Source organism: Tetrao urogallus, assembly GCF_951394365.1.
Source record: "Tetrao urogallus genome assembly, chromosome: Z".
NCBI lineage: Eukaryota > Metazoa > Chordata > Aves > Galliformes > Phasianidae > Tetrao > Tetrao urogallus.
In genome coordinates this window covers 8,802,265-8,825,041 of record NC_136816.1, presented here as the reverse complement: position 1 = coordinate 8,825,041, position 22,777 = coordinate 8,802,265, and the positions used below count along the sequence as shown (strand labels likewise).

General features: G+C 38.6%; 1 protein-coding gene across 1 annotated transcript in view; it reads left to right on the top strand.

Annotated features, from left to right (window-relative positions):
* The window catches only part of SNCAIP (synuclein alpha interacting protein), a gene marked incomplete at both ends in the record, with an annotated part of 48,850 nt that extends 32,671 nt beyond the window's left edge, over positions 1-16,179 (top strand). The window contains 5 exons of the mRNA XM_079548945.1: positions 1,412-1,581; positions 7,095-7,187; positions 9,661-10,723; positions 12,422-12,492; positions 16,095-16,179. Coding sequence (XP_079405071.1) covers positions 1,412-1,581; positions 7,095-7,187; positions 9,661-10,723; positions 12,422-12,492; positions 16,095-16,179 — 1,482 coding nt within the window. The remainder of the gene's footprint in view (positions 1-1,411; positions 1,582-7,094; positions 7,188-9,660; positions 10,724-12,421; positions 12,493-16,094) is intronic.
* Between the last annotated feature and the right edge of the window lie 6,598 nt (positions 16,180-22,777).

The following is a 22,777-nucleotide window of genomic DNA, read 5'->3' as shown; positions in this document are numbered from 1 at the left end:
TAAAAAAATGATATTTGAGAAACAAATCAGCTACTGAAGAGTGGCTTGAAGAGCAGATCATCATGTCACAATCTACATAGTGCTATTTGCAGATTTGTAACTCCTCCTGCTTGTTTATCTTTATTGGCAAGTTAATCTCAAGGTTTTTTTACGTTCAGTACAGTTCAAGAGTGCTCATAAGTTTCTATTCCTCTCCTTGGTCAGCAGATGAAAAGGTCTCTGTGCCTGCTGCTCTGAGTCAACAAGGTCACTCTAAACCCTAGCTGGTCTCATCTGCTCCTGAATAATTCAGTCAGCCTAGGTGGAGCTCAACCACCCACACCCCCTACAGCTAATGATGCTGTTTTGGGATATATTACGGTTTGGTTCAGCATTTTTTTCTAGAGTGCTGTAAGAAAAGCCTGACTAAAAACTGCTGCATACACCTAGCTCTCATTCTATACATGCAAAAATTGGAACACTGATTATCATAAACTAGAAGAAAGCGTGAGGGTTTGTTTTTAGTTATTGCAAGTCTTGAAGTCAGCTTGACCGAACTTTGTGTTTACAATGTTTTGGATTCAAATTCCAGAATTCAGAGATTGTGTTCACTATCTGGACAGTTTCCTAGCAACAAGCTGGAGTTTTACTTCTGTGTTTAACACAGGGATAAGCATCAGAATATGAGCTGTGGCCTAAAGACTAGAAGCTGACAATTACTTCAGTATTCTCTAAGGAGATAGTAGAGGGTAACCCAGTTGGAAAGCAATGAGATGTTTTCCAACGTGAAAACAGTTTGGAAAACTCTTTGAACAGATTTCTTTCTTCATAATTCTAAATAGTTCTGAAACTTAATAATGTTGAGCCCATCAGAACCAAAGAGGTTTTTGGGAAGGCTCTACTCCACCTTTTCTATCCAAGCATTAATTCTCTAATAGCTTCTCTAAAGATATTTGAGACTGTTCCACTGAGTGTTTCAAACCCACCTATTACAGCTCATCGCTGCCCTCTATAACCTCAGACACAAATGTTCTAGCATGGATGCCTCTCAGTTGCAGCTGCCCTTGTCTCCTTTTCTAAGTCTACCATGTTCAAAATTAGCACAATGGTCAGCAAAGCACAGACATCTGAAAAAGTTTATTGCCATGTCTCAGAAGTGAATTATTAGTTGCTTAAATGTAAGTATTCTGTTTTCATTTGCTGGTTTTCACATTTTTCATTCACAGTATGAATGCTAGAAGCTATGTTATCTCACAGAAACAAATGAGCAGAAAACTAATAGAATTTCAAAAGCAGAAGGAAAAATGCAAACTTTTTACAGTGCCTTTTAACCACAGAACACTCTGCTGTGTTACCCTTGCTCCTGTGGATTTTAGTCATGTGTAAAGATTCATGCTTATTGATGTCATTGTTTCCTTTCTTGACTTTACAGACATTAGTTGAATATGGAGCAAATGTCACCATGCAAAACCACATGGGAGAGAAACCCTCACAAAGTGCTGAGCGACATGGGCACACGATGTGTTCCCGCTACCTAGTGGTGGTGGAGACCTGTATGTCATTGGCCTCTCAGGTTGTCAAGCTAACAAAGCAACTAAAGGAGTAAGTGTTTAGTTCTTAGGGTTCTTAGGGGTTCATTCTTAATACCGTTTTTTGTTTTTAGTTTGTTAGCAGTGTCCACTTTCTGCTTCTCATATGAGTCATATTCCTCCCTTATTTGCCATGCTTTCTCACTCCTTCACCTTTAGTTTGTCAGCTGTTTTGTTTCTTGCATCTTTTTGTGAACTGAAATGAAGGGAATGGGAGTGAAAAGGGGAATATATACGATATAAATGTATACATAAGCAATGCAGTCCTTTTCCCCATTGAGTGCCTTGAGATGACATCATTGCTGATCACAATTTTTGTTCATATGGCATGTTTCCTTTTATATACAGTTGGTGGCTCTTCACAGTTGTAATATGGGTTTTCAATATTAGGAGGAAACAGAAATAGCAGAGCTTTTCATCTACCACAGGCAGTGAAAATGCCTTTTGAAAACAATATATATAATGAAACCATATTATGTTATGCAAACAGTGTGAACGATTGTATTGAGTGTAAACTCCATGGTTTTATTTGCATGTGGTTGAAAACAGGTGGCCTCTTTGACAAGAGGTCAGGGGGTTTCAGCCATTTCCAACAAAAGATCAGCTGAAGGACACAGCTGAGTTTATCATCCAAGCTGCTGATGTCTCTAAGGGAACGTACTTGAAAAATGGCAGAATATGTCAAGGAGGAGGGAACAAAGAGAGATTGAGGTAACAAAAGCATCAAAGGAGTTGCAGGTGCTCTGTGGTAAGGAAAAAACACCTACAAAGGAACTGCTGCCCATGCAGGAGCAGGCACACCCCTTGAGGGCAGTGGAGCCCTCGCATAAGTCCATGCCGTTTCAGTTGGATCCTGAATAAACTGAACTGTGCAAAGCACTAGAGTACAGGAAGAGTGAGAAGGAAGGAGAGAAGCTGCTACACACTGTTTCAGACCTATGTCATTCACTGCATTCCTGAAAAGAGTGAGTGTAATCTGCAGTGATAACATGGGGATAGGAGAGTTGCCTAGAGTGAAGCCTGACAGTGAGGCAGGAAAGGTGCTTGGAGCACAGATGAAAGTGGTAAAAGCCCGAACAAGGGGAAGTTAGGTGTTTTATATGTTTTCCTATTTTTGTTTCCCAATACATAATCCATAAAAATTCATGCTAATTGTCTATAAATTAAATTTATCAAATCTGTTTTGCTTCTGATGGTAGCTGATAAGTGACGTGCCTGTGGTTATCTCAACACACTTCAATTCTTCCTAATTTTTGCCCCTATCTCATGGAGGTGGCTGCGTGGGTGCTTGCCTGCCACCCAGAGCCAACTCACCACAGCAATTCAGTTTTTATTACCATAATAAAATGAAACTTAAAAATAAACAAATAGTGCCATTTTATTATAATCAGGTACCTGTTTTGTAATTTTTTTAGGAGAGAATGGGTAGTATTAGTTCTCTGTCCTTACAGGTCTGCATAAAAATCCAAGTATAGCATGAAGTGCATGCCTGGAGCAACTTCTCAAGGAGCCTCATCTCTAATAATGTAGGAGAGTTTATTGGCTGCAGCACCTCTAAAAATCCCAACAGCATCTGAACAAAGTCCAGTTTACAGCCGAAGTCATTTTAAACTGTTGTTATGTAGGAAAAGATCCTGCTTGGGCAGCTGAGCTAGTTTTGCTGTATTTACTCCACCTATTTCTACTGGTGTTCATGGACATTATTCTAGTTATATTCAAATCATGATGGATTACTTGACTGTTCAGGATAGTACTATCAACACACTAACCCTTATCTGCTTCCCTACTTTTTCTCAGCTACTGTAAACATGCGTTGATTGTACACACTGCTTAATTTTCTGGGCTCCTTATCAACAAGGCATAAGAAATTCTCTGAATACTGTATGCCCCCAACCACTAGAAGACAGAAATGACTGATACTGTGCAAGAAGAACAGAGTACAGAAACTGTCTTAAATCAACACCTTACAAGATCTTTCTTCAATGGTCTGAAACCAAAGAAGAGATTAATATATTTCATTCTCTTCTTATGAGCTCTTCCAGACAACACAAAACAGTTCTATTCAGAAATCACCCTAATCCATCACACTCTCTGGAGTCATTCCTGAAGAGAAGTCACAAAAGCAAAACAATAAAATCACAGTCTGCCAAAGTCTTCACGTCTTACGGATCTTTGATCCAAAGCAGTTCATTTTAAAGATGAAAAACTGCAACAACAACAACTTTTGAGTTCAATCTAGGTCCCCTTTCAGCAAAGATTTTATGAAAGAAGGAAACTATTTCTAACTAGAAAATTTTGATTAAATCTTCATAGGATGATTAACTGAGACTGTTTCAAGAAAATGAAGAAACAAAAAAAATCTTTCTGTAGTTAAAAAGGGAAAGTGGCCCACAGAAATAAATAAATAAATAAACAAATAAATACATCTGCTACTAACTTCAAAATAAATCTTTGGTTTTCATCTCTTGCTAATTACAGAACTTTGGTCAAACCAATACAATTTTCTGAACAATTTTCTGAGAGAACCCAGTATAGTCACAAAAATTTTTCACAGATCCTATACAAAGTACTGGTTGTCGTTCTGCTTTCACACAACTCTGTAGGCCTTACCAAGTCACTGTCTCACATTTTACAATTTGCCATGTAGAAGGTCTGAAGCTCTGACTGATGACAAGTTGAATGTGATCCAGCAGCATGCCCTGGGGTGCATCAGGTACAGCACTGCAAGCAGGCAAGGGAAGGGATGGTCCCACTCTGCTCCACCTGGCGTGTACTTGAGTACTGCATTGAGTACAGACATGGGCATGGAAGGACGTGAAAATATTAGAAAACATCCAAAAGAGAGCTACAGAAATGATGAAGGGTCTAGAAGACAAAACATATAAGGTTCCTTGGTTTGTTTGACCCATAGGAGATTGAGAGGTGGCTTCATCACAGCCTACATCGTCCTAAATAGGGAAGCAGAGGGGCAGAGGCATGGAACAGGCTCCTCAGAGGTGTTGTCACAGCCACAAGCTGCCACGGCTCAAATAGTGTCTGGATAATAGTGTCAGGCATAGGATTTGGATTTTGGGTGGTCCTGTGTAGAGCCAGGAGCTAGACTCAATGATCTTTGTAGATCCTTCCAACTCAGAATATTCTGATTCCATGATTCTATTTTCTAGCTATTATTAAGGCAACATACTATAAATGATGATACTTCATTAGATAATGCTTCACTACATTCACTATTCAGTAACTAAACACTGATTTCATTTAGAGGTTCAGAATTATCTAAGGAGAGGTATCAGGTTCCTCACATAGCACCTAGTGGGATCATTGTCTAAAATACAACCCTACGAATTTGGTATTGAATACCTTAAAGACTTTCTTACTTGTAATTCTGTAGTGGTCTTGTCTCCTGAATCAGACTCATTTTAACACTTAATAATATTGTTGTTCCAGGGAGTTCAGATCTCTCATTTTCAGTGTTATCATAGGTATGTATGTTACATTTCTCTGGAGAAATGTCTGGCAGGATGTGTGTGTTTCTGTGTACTGTGGAGTGTCCATTAACAAGTTGAACTGTGAAAATGAAGGAGATGTTGATTCTGTTAGCACAATAAAATGTTTAACTGCAAAGAGGATGTTAACACTGTAGAAGAGGTGTCATACATTTCCATTAAAGCTAAATGTTTGAGATTTAGATATTTAGAAATAGAAGTTGAAGAACACATAAAAAGAAAGTCAAACAGATAAACCGTATCACAGTCTAATCTCAAGGAAAATTTCCTTGGCTCTCAAATGAGAGTGTCTGGGGAGTTGCAGTGTAAGCCAATGTTGACAGATGGTAGGAGTGATTTTAAAACAGTGTAAGGAAGTGTGTAGGCAAGAGAAAGGAAGATAGAAAACTAAAGAAAGTAAATATGTACATAAAACATGATCATGTTGTAAAAAGTGATGGCAAGGCAGCATGTCAAGATCCCACCTTTATTTCTCTAGTACTTCTCAGATCCACACTTGTAACTGATACATTAGAAGTAAAACAGTTTGGTCAGCCTTGTAAGTACAGCCATTTGGATTCTTTCTGGCTTTGACATTGCCAGTTATATTAAGGTATTAAGACTGCATTTGGAACATAGATCTTCTGCTGATGGTATGTGAACTGAGAAAGAATCCAAATCAGTCTTGGAGAACAATACTGGATATGTAAGTCTAATGTGAACAAAAGTACTAAAAACATATTAGTTCTGCAGCAACAAACATAGAACATGAGTGAAACAGACAAGGTCATATTTGCCTGCTGGGTTCTTATTTTTGCTGATCAGGTAATTAAACCAAACGTACAAATTGCATCCCAAGTGAAAGACAGTTTATATGCACAAATGAAAAGCTCAAGTGAAAATTACTGTTTTCTGGTAGTTTCCCAATAATTCTATCTATCTCTGTGGTATTTGGGGGCACTGAAACTTACATTACCAAACAAGACTGAATGTTGTCTTGTGGTCAACAAGCTAAAGGGATGTTTTGATATTAAAATAAAGGATCAAAATTGGGAAGGGGTGGGGATGATGAGAACTTTTGTGATAAATGGATCTATTCCTTCATTTTCATAGCACTACTTGAAGATTTGCAGATTAACTTACTAGATTGAGACCTATAGAAATAAGTATTATTCTTACATAAGAATTTGATGTAGTTATTGTTCTTAATAAGTAATGTTCTCACAGTTCTGTGGTAAACTGAATTTCTGATATGGATGTCACTTTCATATTATTACCAAACTATATTTACCACTGTAGTTTCTATAACATTGGCCTCTAAGATTACTTGCAAATCAGTGCCACACTGAAAGCAATGGACTGCAGGATGTGTAATACTGCTTATAATGTGGATGCAGAGCACAGGCAGGACCTTCAGTAAGGTTGGGCAGTAAGCAGATGTGTCTTTTCCTACTCTTCTGGAATAGTGAGCTCTGTTGTGTATCTGAGGAAGGTTTTACCAGCCCTTTCCAGTAGGCTAAGACTCTCAGTACATTTGCAGGGAGAAAATGACAGAGTGGTTGTTTGAACCACTGTTTAGCTGAGTAAAAGCTATCCACCGAATACAGGAAGTAATTTCTTAATCTGTCCCATTGTTCTTCCTTTTCACAATCAAGAGCCACGTGGCCCTGCTGTTGCTCTGAAATATGTTCATTTCTGGAATTTTATTTTAATAAAACTTAAGTGACTTAAGTAAGTCACTTAGTTCCCATGAGCTATTTATGATCCCACATTTGTCCTTGTACAAAGTTTAATAAGTAATCTCTCACAAACAAGTGCATCTTTGTGTTGGTATTGTACAGTGATCACAAAATGCCCTTAGGATTTTGGAAGTACAGAATCTCTGCTCATGCTGTTATTTATAAACTCATGTCTTTATCCATTAATCTTACCTGTAGGTAAAGAAGGCTTATCTTTGAAATGCAGTGTTGAACAATTTATCCCGTAGATTACTAATACTGACAGTTATAAAACTCAAGATAAAGAGTCTCACACTGTCTTGCAGGCAGACAGTAGAACGTGTGACGTTGCAGAACCAACTCCAACAACTTTTAGAGGCCCAGCGATCAGAGGGCAAGTCTCTGCCCACATCCACAAGGTAACATGACTGGAATTTCACTGTAGCATGGATTTGCACAGTTATCATGAGAAGTTGTGATCTGTCTAAATAATAGATGAGTTCTGTCAAAGTAAATATGCTTCTTTTACCCTGTGGGCTTGAAGCTGAGAATTTGAAAGTGTGTAATGTTATATAAATATTGGACATATTGATTATGGAATTAATAGTTTCAGTTTTTCCCCAGAGTTAAAATCAGATTTACAGTGGAATAGATTGTATCTTGTGTTAGATTAATAGCAGAGAATCCTAGAAACCCCTACAAATGTAATACGAAAGTGTGACCTTGTGCTGGTTCACCATACCTGCCAGCTGTTACTTGTAAAGACAGTTACCATCAGAACATGCTGTCAGAGTAAGAAGATCCTTAAGCTCATTAAATCTTTTGCCTGCAGTAGCTCTTATAAAAGGCCAAAACTCTAGAAATTTTACATATTATTTATTCTCTGTCCACGCAAGTCTCAGAAGTCTACACAGCCTTAAAGAGGAAGAAAAAGACCGTTCCAGCAGACACACAGCTTAGGGCCTCCTGATCTGTGTCTTAACTTCTGCCACAGATTTCCAATGTGGTGCATGGAAATCAAGTAAGCACACAACCTCCCTCTCAAGATGACACTGAAAGGAATAAAATAATTCAGGTGCAAATAGGGCTCAGTTTACCATTACCTTCTAATTCAGTTTCCACTGCAGAAGGTGCACACAGTGTTTTCCCTTGTTTCATGGAGTCTCAAGGGAGTTAAATATATGTTAAAAATAGAAATCCAGCTTAATTAAAACTTCTTCCACTGACATTGGTGGCCTGAACTCTGGGATGTCATGTATGAACCTGCAGTAGTGGTGACTGTTTTCTGTTCGATCTTGCAGAACTTTATGCATTGCTTTGAACAAGTACATCATATCCCCGAAGTTCATCCATCAGTATTTCAGACAAGTGCAAGTAGTTACAAAATAGGTAATAAAGACATTGGGATAGGCGGTGCACTTCTTTAAAGGAACTTTGGCTACAGAAGGGATTAAAAATCCAAATTCCTGCTGAAGCAGAAAACCACACTGGAAAGAGTCTTTTTGTCCTTTTTTTTAGTTCTCATGGTCTTTGTACTTCATGTCTGTCAGCTCAGCAGGGACAAACGGACCAAATGCTGTCTTCCAGCTCATTTGGTTTCTGTGATTTTTGCTGGCTGGACTTTCCATGTGGTCTTTCATCTGAGTACTTGTGAGCACCAGGACAGTTTCAGTATCAGATTAGAATAGGTGAGAGCAGATCTCTCATCATTCATTTTTTCTGTAAGAGAGTAGGTTTCAACATGGCTCTAGTTAAGTAACTGAGTTTGAAAATGGCAACCTATTATTTTGAATATGTTTTCATGGCTGGTTGCTACTTCTTCTTCTAATTAGAACTGACTTTGGGATATTGTCATCTTATAGACATCATAGGCAGATGTTAATCTATGAGAATCTAACAAACCTGTTGGCATTATCTATTTTATATACATGTAAATTCTATTTTGGTTTGCCCATTTTCCCACAAGGATAACTCAAAATGGACTGAAGGTGGATACTATATTCATGTGAATTTTGTACACAGTTTATGGACTTGGCAGGGAAGAAAAACATAGAAGAGACAAAAAAAAAAAGGAAAAAGAGATTTATTGATTCACTGCTTCACATCAACCTTAATTTTTCCACTTTACCCTTGTTTAAAGAAAAATTGGCTTAAAATAAGAATGTGGAGCATCAAAATCTGGTATATATCATGGGAAAAGAAATGGCCTGTGTAATTTCTATTTCTATTTCCATTTCTACTTCCTTACTATATATCATTTGCAGTGCTAAAATTAATTTATTGATCTAATAATACTGAAATAAATTAATGTCACTATTCACCTGCTTTTCAGTATTTCATGTCTGAAAAGGTTTGAGCGTAAACATACATAAATTTTTATGAAGTCTTATTTGGCTGCTGTCAGATGAAGCTTATATTTATGAAATCATTGCTCTACATAGAGCTGATACTTAGCGGTATTTAAAATCTTTATCTTATCTTTTAATCTTTATCTTCTGTAATGTGGGGTGACTTGAATAGTAGGCATTTGCCCTTTTGGCTTTTTTTTCACCTTCTAATCTATGTCAGTTCCCACAGAAAGGCGACAGTAGTTTTGCAAATGTTTCTCTGATAAACAAGTCTTTGGCATTGACATTATTCTTTTTCTTTTAAGGTTTTTCCTTTGTAAAAGAAAGTGGAGAGACTTAAGTTCTAATTAGAAATGGAAGCAGGGTTACATCCTTTTCTCTGTAATCTTCATTCTAGCATCATAGTAATGAATTCCACGTGAGTAGTGAGAAAGAGGACAAGTAACAATAAGCTGAGACAGACTTGTAAACGGGAAATGACAGTTTTGCATTTTATATGTGCATTAATTTGGCCGTGGTATTTCCTTCTCTTTTTTTCTTTAAGCTCACCATCATCCCCTGCCTCTGGCAAACCCCAGTGGAAACCATCTGAAGCAGATGAATTGTCTCCACCGAAAAGTAAATTGAACGCCCAAGATGGGATTCAGATTCTTGGCAGCTTGGGAACTTCTAGTCGCACTCAAGCCAAGATGAAAGATGAGGACTCAGATAAAATCTTGCGCCAGTTGTTAGGAAAGGAAATCTCTGAAAATGTCTGTATGCAGGAAAAACTGACCTTGGAATTTCAGGATGCTCATGCATCCTCCAAGAACGTGAAGAAGATTTTGCCAGAGAAAAGGGAGCTGAAGTTAGCCAGACTGAGGCAGCTTATGCAGAGGTCTCTCAGTGAGTCTGACACAGACTCAGCTAATTCTGAGGATCATAAGAACACTCCTGTGAAAAGAACTGACAAACTAAGGCCTCAGCCCATAGTGGAAAGTGTTGAGAGTACAGAGAGTTTGCACCTGATGATTAAGAAGCATACTTCAGCAGCAGGGCGCCGCTTCCCTTTTAGTACCAGAGCTTCTAAGTCAGTGGATGGCCACAGCCCTTCCCCTACTTCAGAGAGCAGCGATCCAGATAACGAGGCTCAGTATCAATCTGGTACTGTACCTCAGGGCCAGTTTTGTGGAGACAGCTCTCCTTCCAGCACAGATGGTGCTGCTGCTCAAAAGGTTGCCACAAGCCCTAAGAGTGCACTTAAGTCTCCATCTTCAAAACGCAGAACCTCCCAAAATTTGAAACTCAGAGTGACTTTCGAGGAGCCTGTGGTGCAGGTGGAGCTAGCTGAGGCAGAGCTAAATGAGGAAAAGGATAAAGAACGGGGCAAAGCACTTTCACGGGCTCCACCCACCACTGGGGAACCATCGGGGGACCAGCTAAAAAGGCCTTTTGGAACCTTTAGATCCATAATGGAGACACTGAGTGGTAACCAAAATAATAACAACAACTGTCAAACGGCAAACCTGATCAAAACCTCATCGACGCTGCCTTTTTCGTCGTTAGGAAGAAAGACAGCAGACAGCAAGGGAAACCCAGCAGCTCTGACAAAAGGAAGAAACAAGCCAGTGAGTGCACTGAAAGGAGCCTTTTTTTCCTTCTTTTTAAGTAATGAATGTTTGACAGCTTCTTCTTCCTACCTTCCTACAGCAAAAGGATATACACAAGTAATTTACTGTATTTGAGAAGTAGAAAACCAATCCACTGTTTTAATTTTAGAAGGCTTTTTTGAGGAGTAGCAGGCTTTGGTACACTACCAAAGTACATAGTCCATACTTTCAGTGCACATGGTGCACATATTCTGTACTGAAAGCTCTCCACGCAGACATGATTCATCTGGAAATGATATTAGATGTTGCTCTGAGTGAGAGGTCATAAAAACAGAATGTCATGTTCGAATGCATGGGATTTTCTGCAGAGTAAATACCTGAAGGACTAGACCAACCATGCTCTATGCACATAATGAAGCCAACAGGATGAAAATTAGTGGCAGAATGTAAAAACAGCGGAAGAGGTTCTCCCTGCTTCTATGCAAGCTACAGCCATCCCCTAAGTATCTAAGCTGTCAATACCCAACCTCCTTTGCAGCCTCCTCCCCAGAGCACACGATCTTCCCTTAGCAGAGCATATGGATGGTCTATAGCAAAATGGACTGATTCCCCTCTCTGCAGTGGGCAGTGTGCTTTTGGGGATCACAGCAGAATGAGGGATGTCTCCAGTTATAAGTCTAGCTCTTCTGCTCAAAATCAGGGAGAAAATAACTTGAATAAATGTATCTTCCGAGAGTTGGAGGTGGGAAAGACTGTGAGCACAGTGTGTTTGTGGAGCAGAGAGAAGTTCAGGTATCTGGAAATCTAATAAGGAAATGAGTGAAAGGCAATGGTAGATAATTTAATCCTCTCTGAAAGGCTGTGTGGAAGGGGGGTGGATGGAAAGACATGAGGCAAAAGAATAAGTTCAAGATGAAACAAAAATGAAGAATGTAAGGCAGACTAGATGTAGGAAGAGGAATAGTGAATTATATACTGCAAAAAGTATGATGAGGTAATGGGAGAAAAACACAGGAAAATCTTAGGCACAGAGCAGACAACATGAATGTGGAAAAGATACATCTGAAACAGAGAACTGGGAAATAGTAACAAATCCATATTAATGGGTGCTACTAAAAGCACATGGTATCAGAATGTGAAATGAATAGAAAATTTCAGAGGAGGTCTAATAGGCTAAATTGAAGTGGAAGTGTATTTATTAAAGTTCAGTTGGAGTCGTGGTATGAACTGCTAATTTGCATATCACTCAACTGAATTGCCATAGAAGTCTTTTCTTAACCTAGTGGCAATTTATTTTTCAAAAGGATGGTTCCAATTTTGTGGTGATAAAGAATCTCCCTTCAAAGGCATTCTGATGGAGTGCAGTCTCATGAGTGTTTTTCATAGATCCCAAACAAGTTTAAAGAGTTGAGTAAGATAATTCTAACAACATTGTCACTTGCACTGCGAAATGCATATCACTTGTGAAAACTCTGCTTGTTTTTGTTGTTGTTATGAACATCAGAATTGTAAGAGGAATATATTTTCATACCTACCTAAAAGACCACAGCATATACCTCTAAGAAGAAAAAGATTCAGCCTGATTTACTAACTTAAAAAGAAATCTGTTAAAATGCTGCCATGGCCATTTGACTGCATGTTTTGATAGATTTCCTAGTTATGCATGTGGGAAGCTCAATGCATGTTTCTGACTGATCTGATATTGTACTTCCTTAGGGGCCTTGCTTCAGCCACACCAGTCTTTCCTCTAGCACACTGAATGAAGAACATCTGTGTAACTATGCTTGGTATGTGCATGGAGATATTTATCATCTCTGTTGCTTTGTCTTCTCAAATTGCATGTGTTTTCTAACCTCATAACTGAAATAACAGAATTGATTGATGCGCAAGAAGGGAAATAAATAGATGAGTAGAACATCTCAATTCCTAGAAAAGCAGAAATTTATGAAGGATTTTTTGCTGATGTCACCATTGAGCTGGAGATTTCAATTCCAAGCAGGCATAAAAAATAGTCACGCTCATAAATCCACTAGAGAGTATAGCTTACTTTGGCTGAGTATTCAGCCTCTGTTGAATGAAGTGAAGTACCAGATGACATTGGAAACTAAATTTCCTCTCATAAGGTGAACAGAAACACCACAGTTCTTCTCTAAATTGAGAATATAGAGAACATGAGGCAGGATGCTGTACGTTAAGTCCAGTGCTCTCCTGCTTTTATAGATTTTTCTTACTCTCCCTCAGACTTTGAAGTTAAATCTGCTTTTGAAAAGTTTGATGACTTTGACTGCATTTAAACTCTTAAATGTATTCCATGAGGGCTAATCAGGCAGATGGAGACCAGTCCCTCAAAGTACATAAAGACATGTTGGAGAAAACATTTGACAAAATATACGTTTGTTTTACAAGCAAATTACTTTTAAAAATTAGCTCTCATCATTTATCAACTGTTCTAAATTAGTGGGATGATCATGGTTTTTTGTTAAGCTGAGACGTAAATCCTTTCATTAGATCTGGAAATGACTGTATTTCTCTTCAAAATTATCCATTTGAAGAAACTTCTGAGAAAATTATAAGCTAATTATGCTGCAGTTCAGAAGCTTAAATTCCTCACAAGTTACTTTTTTTCTAAAAATCTAATGAATTTTTTTGTTCACTTTTTTTTTCCTACTGTCAGGAGCTTCCCATGTTTAAAAACTTAATTTCCATAAAGCAAAGGAAGGGAAGTTCTGAAGTCAGCAGCAAGATTTATGTGAATCCAGAAGCAGAACTGTAAAGTTTCCTAGAACTTTAATTGTGCTGTGAAAACAAGGGAAATTCCAGCATAGAAAGCTGCCTGCAGAGCAGCAGTTTGAGGGAGCATCAGTGAACAGCCTCCAATACCCACAGTGTGTCCAGGCCCATACATAGCCATAATCTTGTTCTTTTGTTGGAGCCATCCCATAGATTTCGTCAGTTGCTGTAATTTGCTGTTGCTTTATGTAAACTCTTATGTGAGCAGGGTGGCAGTTCACCCAAGGCAATAAGAGAGAGTGCAAATTGGCTGCAGCTGGGCCCCTACATGTTGCCATCCATGAGGCACTGTGATCCACCGTGCCATGGAGCTGCTCTACTTCTCCATGCTCCCATGGCAATGGAGCGTATGGAAAATCAGAGTAGAAAACAAGGAGTGTGCAATTAGAACTCAGCTTCAAGGTGCAGTTATTGTACCCAGAGATTAGGACAGAAGTGGGCAGATTGTGTGCCAGATTAAGTGGCATAAGATTTCTAAAGTTCATGTAAAAACGTTTTGCTCTTCTCATAAATCAGAATGCAGGCATGCAGCCTCTCAGAATTTCCAAGCCAGCCTTTGTGGTATTCTTCATTAGGCTGCTGCATGCTGCCCTCTACCCAGTGAAACTTAAGTACTGGAAAATCATCACCCTTAGGTGCAGTGCCAGTCCTGCGTGTGTTGGGAAGTCTGTATAATTACCATTTAGAAAAGTTTTTAAAAAACAGCCATTCTGGAAAATAGTGCAGTTTTTGGTGTTTAAAACCTGTGCAGATAGTTATATTCAGAGGCTTTATTACTGGACACAGTCCTGAAATTGTTTTAACTCTAGATCTCTTGTACTTGGGATTTTATTAGCATATTCTGAAATCTGAAATTGTTCTGCAAAATCTACCTAGAATCAAATGATGTTCTTGTCCATCTATTATCAGGTTCTTTTTCTTCAGCTTCTGTTATTGTGTTTGTTTTATTGTTTCAGGATGTACTCAGGTACATCCAGGCCACGTAGTTTATTTTATTCAAGTTGGTTACAATAAATAGTAGAGAATAATATCAAAGTTTCTAGAGTCCTTTTGAAAATTGAGACACCCTATTTTTCTTAAGGTTCTAGAGTAAATTTGAGATGTGTGAAACATCTTATGACATATTTTCTCCTTTCAGAAGGAATGGTTGGTTGCTTATATATTACGATGCCAAGCAAATGCTTGTAGTTTTTTCCGTCTCTCATGTATGCCAATAAACTGGCTTCTTTTCCCACTCTTTAACTAATGGAAGATCTGCATCATATCAGTAACTCACCATATCAATACAAAGCCTCTTATTAGCCGCAGCTATCAGTAGCTAAAATTGCTTCATACATCAGGATCAATTAGCTGAATCTACTGTTAGGTTTCTATCAGACAGTATGCTGGGCATGCCTCTAAAGTAGCAAGTGGATCTAACCTTCAAAATTTCTCACTGCCACATCTAGTGCTGGGAAAATTCCATCTTCATCCCAAATGTGAGTTCTAGGAAAAAGATGCTTATCTCTACATTTAATAAACTATTTATGATTCAAACTAGTGCAGTATAAAATCAATGTAAAAATGATTTAAGTCTTGACCCAGAGAATTTACGGATGTTCTTTTCTGAGTCGCAAGTTTCTAAGTTTAAGACAAATATTTTGTACACAACCTTGCCATTTGGTCCAGGTTTTTTACCATCAGGATTTATCCTTTGCAACCACTATCCAGCTTGTCATGGTTGCATTGTAGGAGCCTTACTGCAGTAGTTTCTGAAAAGAAGACATAACTTCATTGAAAGTTGCCGTGGGCTGGACAGTCGGTCCAAAATCCTTCATCTGAAAGGTTAATTGAAGAGAAGGAGAGTAGGCTGGGGTCTCTGCAGAAGGCATGTGAAAGGAACTGAAGAAACATGTTTAGTTCTCCTACCTTAACTAGAATAATATACACAGTTGTCATGTACACAGTTGATAGATTATAAAATTAATTGTTTTAATTAAAGTTTACGTATGGTGGAAATAAAAATATACTGTAGATAAATAATTGTTTTCTGTGTATGTAATAAAATTCATAATTGTTTCAACTAATATGTAATTATATTGTTAAATGTGATGTAGTCCCAGCATTAAAAAGAGGCATGTTTTCCCTACTTCTTGAAGCAGACACATAAAGAAAGTCCAGCAAGCTACGTTCTGTAGATGAGTTCCTTCCATGTAGTGTAAGGAACAAACACAACACAGGTTCTGTTTGTTGTAGTGGATCCTTTTGTCTCTGTGTTGCTATTTCCTGAAAAAGATGAGAGGTTTCAGGCTTTCTGTCCATTATTTCCAGAACATTTGGCAGCATACTAATTAGTGTTCTGACTTAAAAAGCTCCTCATCTTTCTATTGCTTTCCATCTTTGACTGCAGAATAGAAGCTACATGAAAGTCAGTAATAATCTGCAGTATTAAGAACTAATGTGTGTAGTACCTGTCTAGATAAATAAGGTAAAAAAAAAAAAAAAAGTAGCTGAGAGTTCAATATTTGCAAATGAAATAAAATAGGGAAAACAAGCACAAGACAAATCCTTCTATATTGTTAGTGTCACTATGAGTAATTTTCTTCTTTTTTCTCTCCAGGCATGATAACATCAGTAGGAAAAGCCAGAAGTCTTACAGTCAAAAGAGTTCAGAAGAGACGGAGCTGCAGGAACTCTTCCTCTAAACCATATCTTGTGATGTCTCACTTTGTCTGAAATGCCTGAAATGAATCCCTTTGAAACACTGATATGAGACATATCCCTCACCAGCAAAACAGCAACTGTTAGGATGCCTTAATTCGTAGCAGTTAGACCATATTCAAAACTTTTTTTATGATATATGTGTATATGTAACTTGTTTGTAAACTGTACTATGTAAAGGCATGGGTGAGCAAAAGCAACAATTTGAGAATTGCTGTGACACAGGCAACCTCCAAAATGTTGGGCCACAAAACACATTTTGTACTTTGTCTCTTGCATGGATATGCTGTCATATATCTTTTGTTCCCTTTGTCAATGAAATATGCTGTCAAAGTTTCAGTCAGGACTCTGCCTGCTCAGCTCTTCAATGAGACAGAGGCAAAAGCATTGATTCAAGTAAGTTTTGTTTGTTTTTATTTCTACTTTTTGTAAAAAGGAAATAAAGACACTGTTAAATAGAAACGCTGAGTTTAAGTATTTCTCATACTTCACTCTTTTAAGCTTCAGGTGTTGTTTTTTCCAGATAGATTTGATAGTGAGGCAATATCCAGCATCAGAATTTTAGTACAGACATTCATCTGAATGTTTATTTAGAAGTCCCCTTTCAGACTTAAAATATGTAGAAAAAGCAATTTTAATTGCTTTTAAAAATGCATAAATGCAATTTTAAATTACCGTTTACTGTTACTTGCCAAACACTGGCAGTATGCTTGGCTCACCAAATGACCATGACCACGCTCCTCCAAAGCTGTCATGATCCTTTTATTGAATTCACTTGGAACCTTTTGGAGAAAGTAAATATTCAACATCTTATTGAATTCATTTTGTTTCTTGTAAATTATCAGTCCATCCTGTGGGTGTGTCAAATGCAGCACAACATCAAAAACAGGCTAGGAAGCAGCCTTCAGCTGAAGCATTAATATATACCATTTGCTTTATTATGATTATATTGAGCCATTTGAAGACTGGTGTGGTTTGATGAGGAAGATCTACATACATGAGAATTTATTTTCGTGGCTGGGAAGTCAAAGGAAGTCTGCCAAATAAAGTTTTCTCACAAAAAAAAAGTGTACCAGATGTACCACAGAGCTGAAATAATGCCAATTAAATTCCTGCAATTACATAGCTATTAGGTAAATAATATAGACAGCCAGGAGGATTTTGATGAAGTACAACGGAGTTACTTCTTTGCAGTTTCTTATGCCTGTTTTTCACTGTGCTTTTAACTTTAGGTTTCCTTTCTAGTTGATGAGAATACATAGGGGCTTCCCGAGTGTGATTCATCCCACCTATTTTAGATACCTCATTTATAGGTTTGCCTGTCCTGTCCTTCTTACTGCAGGGGAATTGGAGTTAGCAGAGCTATTGGAAGAGTTACTTAGTGGTTGGATACCTGTAGTTAAATGATAGGCAGGTCTCTCTTTGGTCACTCTTCGGAGTGATGTCATGTTTGGCAATACAGTTACCATACACTAAGATGACCAATTGCCCCAAACACATTACTTACAGCTTTTGGACAAGCACAGACTACTACTGGACAGAATGGAGCCAACTGAGAGATCAGGAAAAAAAATACAGCTTGAAATAACAAGAGCATCCCCTTACAAAAATGAAATTCTGAGTTTCTTTCCACAGTTCTTATCTGTGACTTGGCAGCGCTTTGGTTTTTGAGCTAAAGTAATAAACCTAGCACTCTAGCTGACCTGAACTGCGTTGTTTAAAAAAATAACCAAACCTCCAAAAATATCTGTCAGCCGGGAACAGCAGTGCCTATAACCAGGCCTCCCATCATCTCTGTGTGTATAAGAAATCTATATGCAGTGAGAAGAGACATGTGCTGCAACTGCCTTTGTGCTGAAAGAGAGGGAAAGAAATTCTATATCTGGTGGATGAGCTCAGGAGAGGTTGGTAATCTGTGCTTTTGAGAATGTGATGAGCATTGACTGTGGTGATGCAATAGAGGAAGTGTGGGTTAAATGACAATTTCTGAAGGAGAAATATGCAACTTGAAAAAGCAAACATACCACATGTGTGAAAGGTTTTATAAGCTTTATCAATTACCTTTAAAATGAATCACCTGAATCTTTTTGTCTTGTGTGACAGCAGTGGGCAAAGGCTTCAAGGACAGTTTTCAGTCCTAAAGAACTGTGCTGAATAAAATGTAAAAGCATGTTTAGTGATCTTGAGCCACTGGAGATCAGTAAAGGCCACTGTAGCTATTTAATGTCTAGTTATAGCAGGGGATAAATCTGAACTGTGAAAGGATTTCAAATAAAGTGTAAATACCATCAGCGGTGTCAAATCCTGGAAGAAAGAATTGGCTGGATGTGACCAGTGGGAATTTAAGATTCACCTACACTGCTGGGCTTCTTTCTATGGAGGGTACTCATACACAGCAGGCAGTGAATTAAGTTACACCAGCATTGTAGGACAACAGGAGATTACTAAATGAGATAGGATCAAGGTGCCAAAAGACACTGAGGGTTCCTGGTTAGCAATATCTGTTAATAACCACTGCTGAGTCCCAGATAGCTCAGTACAGCTGGAAGGGCCTGGGAGTTTGGAGTGAGAGCTACACTCACTGCTTTCCTTCCTCCCCACTGCTCTGAGCACACTGGGCTGCAAAGCTTTTGCTGACTTGATGCAGGCATGAAAAACAGTGCCTTTAATGTATTATCCCAGGAGAAGACGAACTCATGTATAAACTGCTCTTTTTACTGTTCCTAATTTGTAGATTGTTTCCTACCTAAGGCCTCAAAGCCTACACATGGTACACTGTGATGTCCCCTATCAGAGAAATGCTGATTCTGTGATCTTCAGCAGGCTGAAGTGTGTGCCTTTTGTATTTGTATCCTTAGCAGCTATAGAATCCCGGTGCCATAGCTCCTGTTTGGTCTATAGACCTCCAGGCAGATCCCCTTAGCATGAGTCGAAGTCAAGCTTCTGGCAACAGAGCATAAGCATTTCTAGAGTTGATCAGGGGTTTTTCAGCAAACAGCTTCGGAAAATATCGGTTCACCATAGCTTTCAACAGCAGCACAAAGCCTATTTGATTACATTCCTTGTCAAAAGGGCTCTCCCCTGCCCCCTGGGAAATTTCTGGTCAAAAGGAGACAGTGAAGTCATTTGCAAGTGACCACTGTGCATCGCAGTAATGCTGTATCTGTGGGCAGCAGGGGCTGGTTTTCATATTCACTCACCCACAGCGATTGCAGGATAAGACCTCCGTGTGTAAGTCCTGTAGGTTTGTATCAAAGATGATGAATAGGGCATATTATAGAATCATAGAATCATAGAATCACTCGGGTTGGAAAAGACCTTGAAGATCATTGAGTCCAACCACAACCTAACCATGCTACCCTAACAACCCTCCGCTAAATCACATCCCTGAGCAAGTGAGAGCAGTATATGAGAGCAGTAGTGAATTTCAGTTTCACACTGCACAGCTCAATGATTCTGGAGAATGAAGTCATTATCCAAAATGAATGAGAGTAATCTGCTAAGAGCCTTGTTTTAGTGATAGGCCAATATTGGTTTGTTTGTTGCATGTGTTTGGGATGGACAGCATCTGGATATACGTGGTATGACAACTGCAAGCATGGCACTTTATTTCATCAGTGGAGCACTGGACTGTGTTTTGTTCTGCATTACTGAAGTAGCATTTTAATAATATCTCATTTGCCCTTTAGTCTCCAGGGGCAAATGCACCAGTGTACTAGATTGCAGATAAATAAAATAACTACACATAACATAGCTGGTATATGGACAAGGTAGAGACAAGGTAGGAAAGATTAGATTTAGTGAATGAATTAAACAATCATTCAGAAATCAAGTAACATCAGGCTGACACAAGATTAATGGCATAACAAAATGTAAATGATAGAGGGAACAAACAAACAAAAAAACCACCTCCCAAATCATCTTACTTATAACAAAATGGTAACTGTCTCAAATTCTACTGTTAGAGAGGTAATTCATTGTATGTTTTATCACCTGCTAGTACAGCAATGCCAGAATATATCCTGTGCCAGGCAGGAATTACAGATTGTGGTGGGACAACTTTTGTTTGCTGGTAGAGTAGGATTCAGTTCATGGTACCTCAGAAATTCTTTTTTACCTTTTAAAAGTCTACTTGGTGAAAATTGGGCAGAAAGGACTATGAAAAATGTAGTCTCTGCATTTGTAGCATCAAAGTGTCAGGCTTAATTGTTTGTCATGAAGTGGTTCCTCAATGATATTTTCTCAAATTATGGGACATTTCCTATTGAAACATCAGAAATATCTTTCTAACTGTATGTCAGCCCAAGTATACCCTCTTACATACATAGCTTTTGTATAATCCTGCTTTTCATTTCATGTGTGTTTTGGGGTACAAAGACTAAGTCTTAAGTGAGTAGGTAGCTGTGCATGAGAAATAACACAAATAGCACATGCCCTCTGACCAAAATGTCTGTCAAACATAAAAATTTATTGAGTATAAATTGCAAAAGTAAAAAAAGACCCAGCATTGGCTGACCTACAGTTCATCCTCTGCCTCTGTACAGTATCACTGTCATATCACTTTCTTGCATACACCGAACATATTTGCCTTCCTTTACCCATTATTTCTTCATTATATTGATCAGTAAGTGCATCTTTGACCCAGGTATCAGAGATTGCAGTCAGGACAAATATCACAGGTTCTTAATGTGCCACATAACCTCTTCCAATTAAAAATAATGTATGATACATATGCAGCATCCACCATCTATCTCCCTTGCATACATTTGATAATGCATTTCCAGCTTCCCAGATACCACAGCTTTTGTAGCTTGTGTAACATATATGGACTGCTATAAATACCAGCTCAAGACATCTGTTTCCTGAGCAGAATGTTGCTCTTTGTCTTTGACATCTGTGCAGCAACTTCCTTTCCCACTCTAACTACTAGGTGTTTTGGTAATATGCTTACCACCAAGCAGCATGCAGCAGGAAGGAAAAGATTTATTCTGGGTATATTTGGGAAGCAGATAAGAAATCCAGAGGCCATTAGAACACTGAGCTAGCTTTTAAATAACTCTGGTCAGTCAGTAATACTGCTCCAAGAAAAGATAAAATAAAATCACATGGGTCTGAAAGGGAAGAAAAGAGGCCTGAACATACAGGTATGAATACAACCTTACATGTAGATGCATACAAATTGCTGTTAAAACTCAAAAACCTGCAGAGTAGGAGCCACATCATGTGTCTGGCAATGCAGAAAACTGACTGTACCGTGCTTATGTGTCTGTGCATGCATACAAAGAGATTAGACAGCTGTTTCAAAGTACTATGAGTAGAATAAAATTATAGTCGTATTTTACTTCTAAGCTGTGGGTACAGACAGCAAACTTCGAGCGATATATTTAACACAAAACTGCACATGTTAAAACATAAGGAAATAATGATAATGAGTTATATACTGGAGGAAATAAACTAACATAGATAACTTCCTTTCAGTGCACAACTAAATAGTAGGCTGGGAGCAAACTGCCTCTCTATGTTGCTCTATGCATTGTCTACCATGTGTAAAACAAGCAGCAGTGAATATAGAACAAAGGGGACGGAGGTTATGTGTTAGCAAAACTTTCTGCGAGTAATGATAGCACCAGAATCAATAGCCTGAGGGGGAAGATGTGGGAGAGTCGTAATTGGAGGACTTGAAGAACAGGTGGGAGAAACAACTGTCATAAGTGACATGCCAGAGACAGCCATGAGAAATGTCATGGGGCAGGCAGGTGAACTCAGCTGACCTCCTGAGATCTCTCTCAAGCTGCTCTCTTCTAATGGGTCTGTGATTCAACAGTGGCAGAATCAGCTTAAGAGAGGAGAAAACCATTGAGGTCTTTGCAATTCATGACTTTTATAGCACTGTCAGGAGAACCAGCATTCTGCCAGAGGTTTGTGATATGGCATTTATTATCTGAGAACACTGATCAAATAATACCCACATATGGATTTGCTAAGGAATCTAATAGGTGTCATAAATTTAGCCTTCCTTGAAAATGTCTGCCTGAATTATGAAACTTGTTTCTGGACCATAAAAAAAAAAAAAAAAAAACAAAAAAAAAAACCGGGTAGGTTTCTTCTCCCAAGGGTGAGGCCAGTTTTCACCACATGCCACCCTTTTGAGACATAAGAAAAGGTTTTTGTCCAGGATCCTCTGTTTTCACTGTACACATAGTAGTAGAGCAGGAGAAATGAAGAGATCACTCACTAAAACTGGTACAGACTGAGCGATAAGGATGGGCCTCCAGCAGCAACTGAAGTTGCCCATTTTGATGAAGAAGAGCTGCCACTGGCAACAGGAGCAAATGTGGGATGGCAGAGTGCCAGACCTGGTGGTGATCCTGGTCCTGTATCTAGCCCATTTCCCCCATTTCTCATCCTTATTGCTGAAATGAGGATTCTATCTTCCCTTTGCTGGAGGTTTCCACAAAAAATCAAGACAGAGATATCACATAAGTAAATAGTACTACACTCAGAAGCATGGGGAAAGGTTGAGTTCTTGGCATGGAGAGGGTGCATTGGCAAAGGACTCTTGCAAGCTAGACTTGCTGCCAG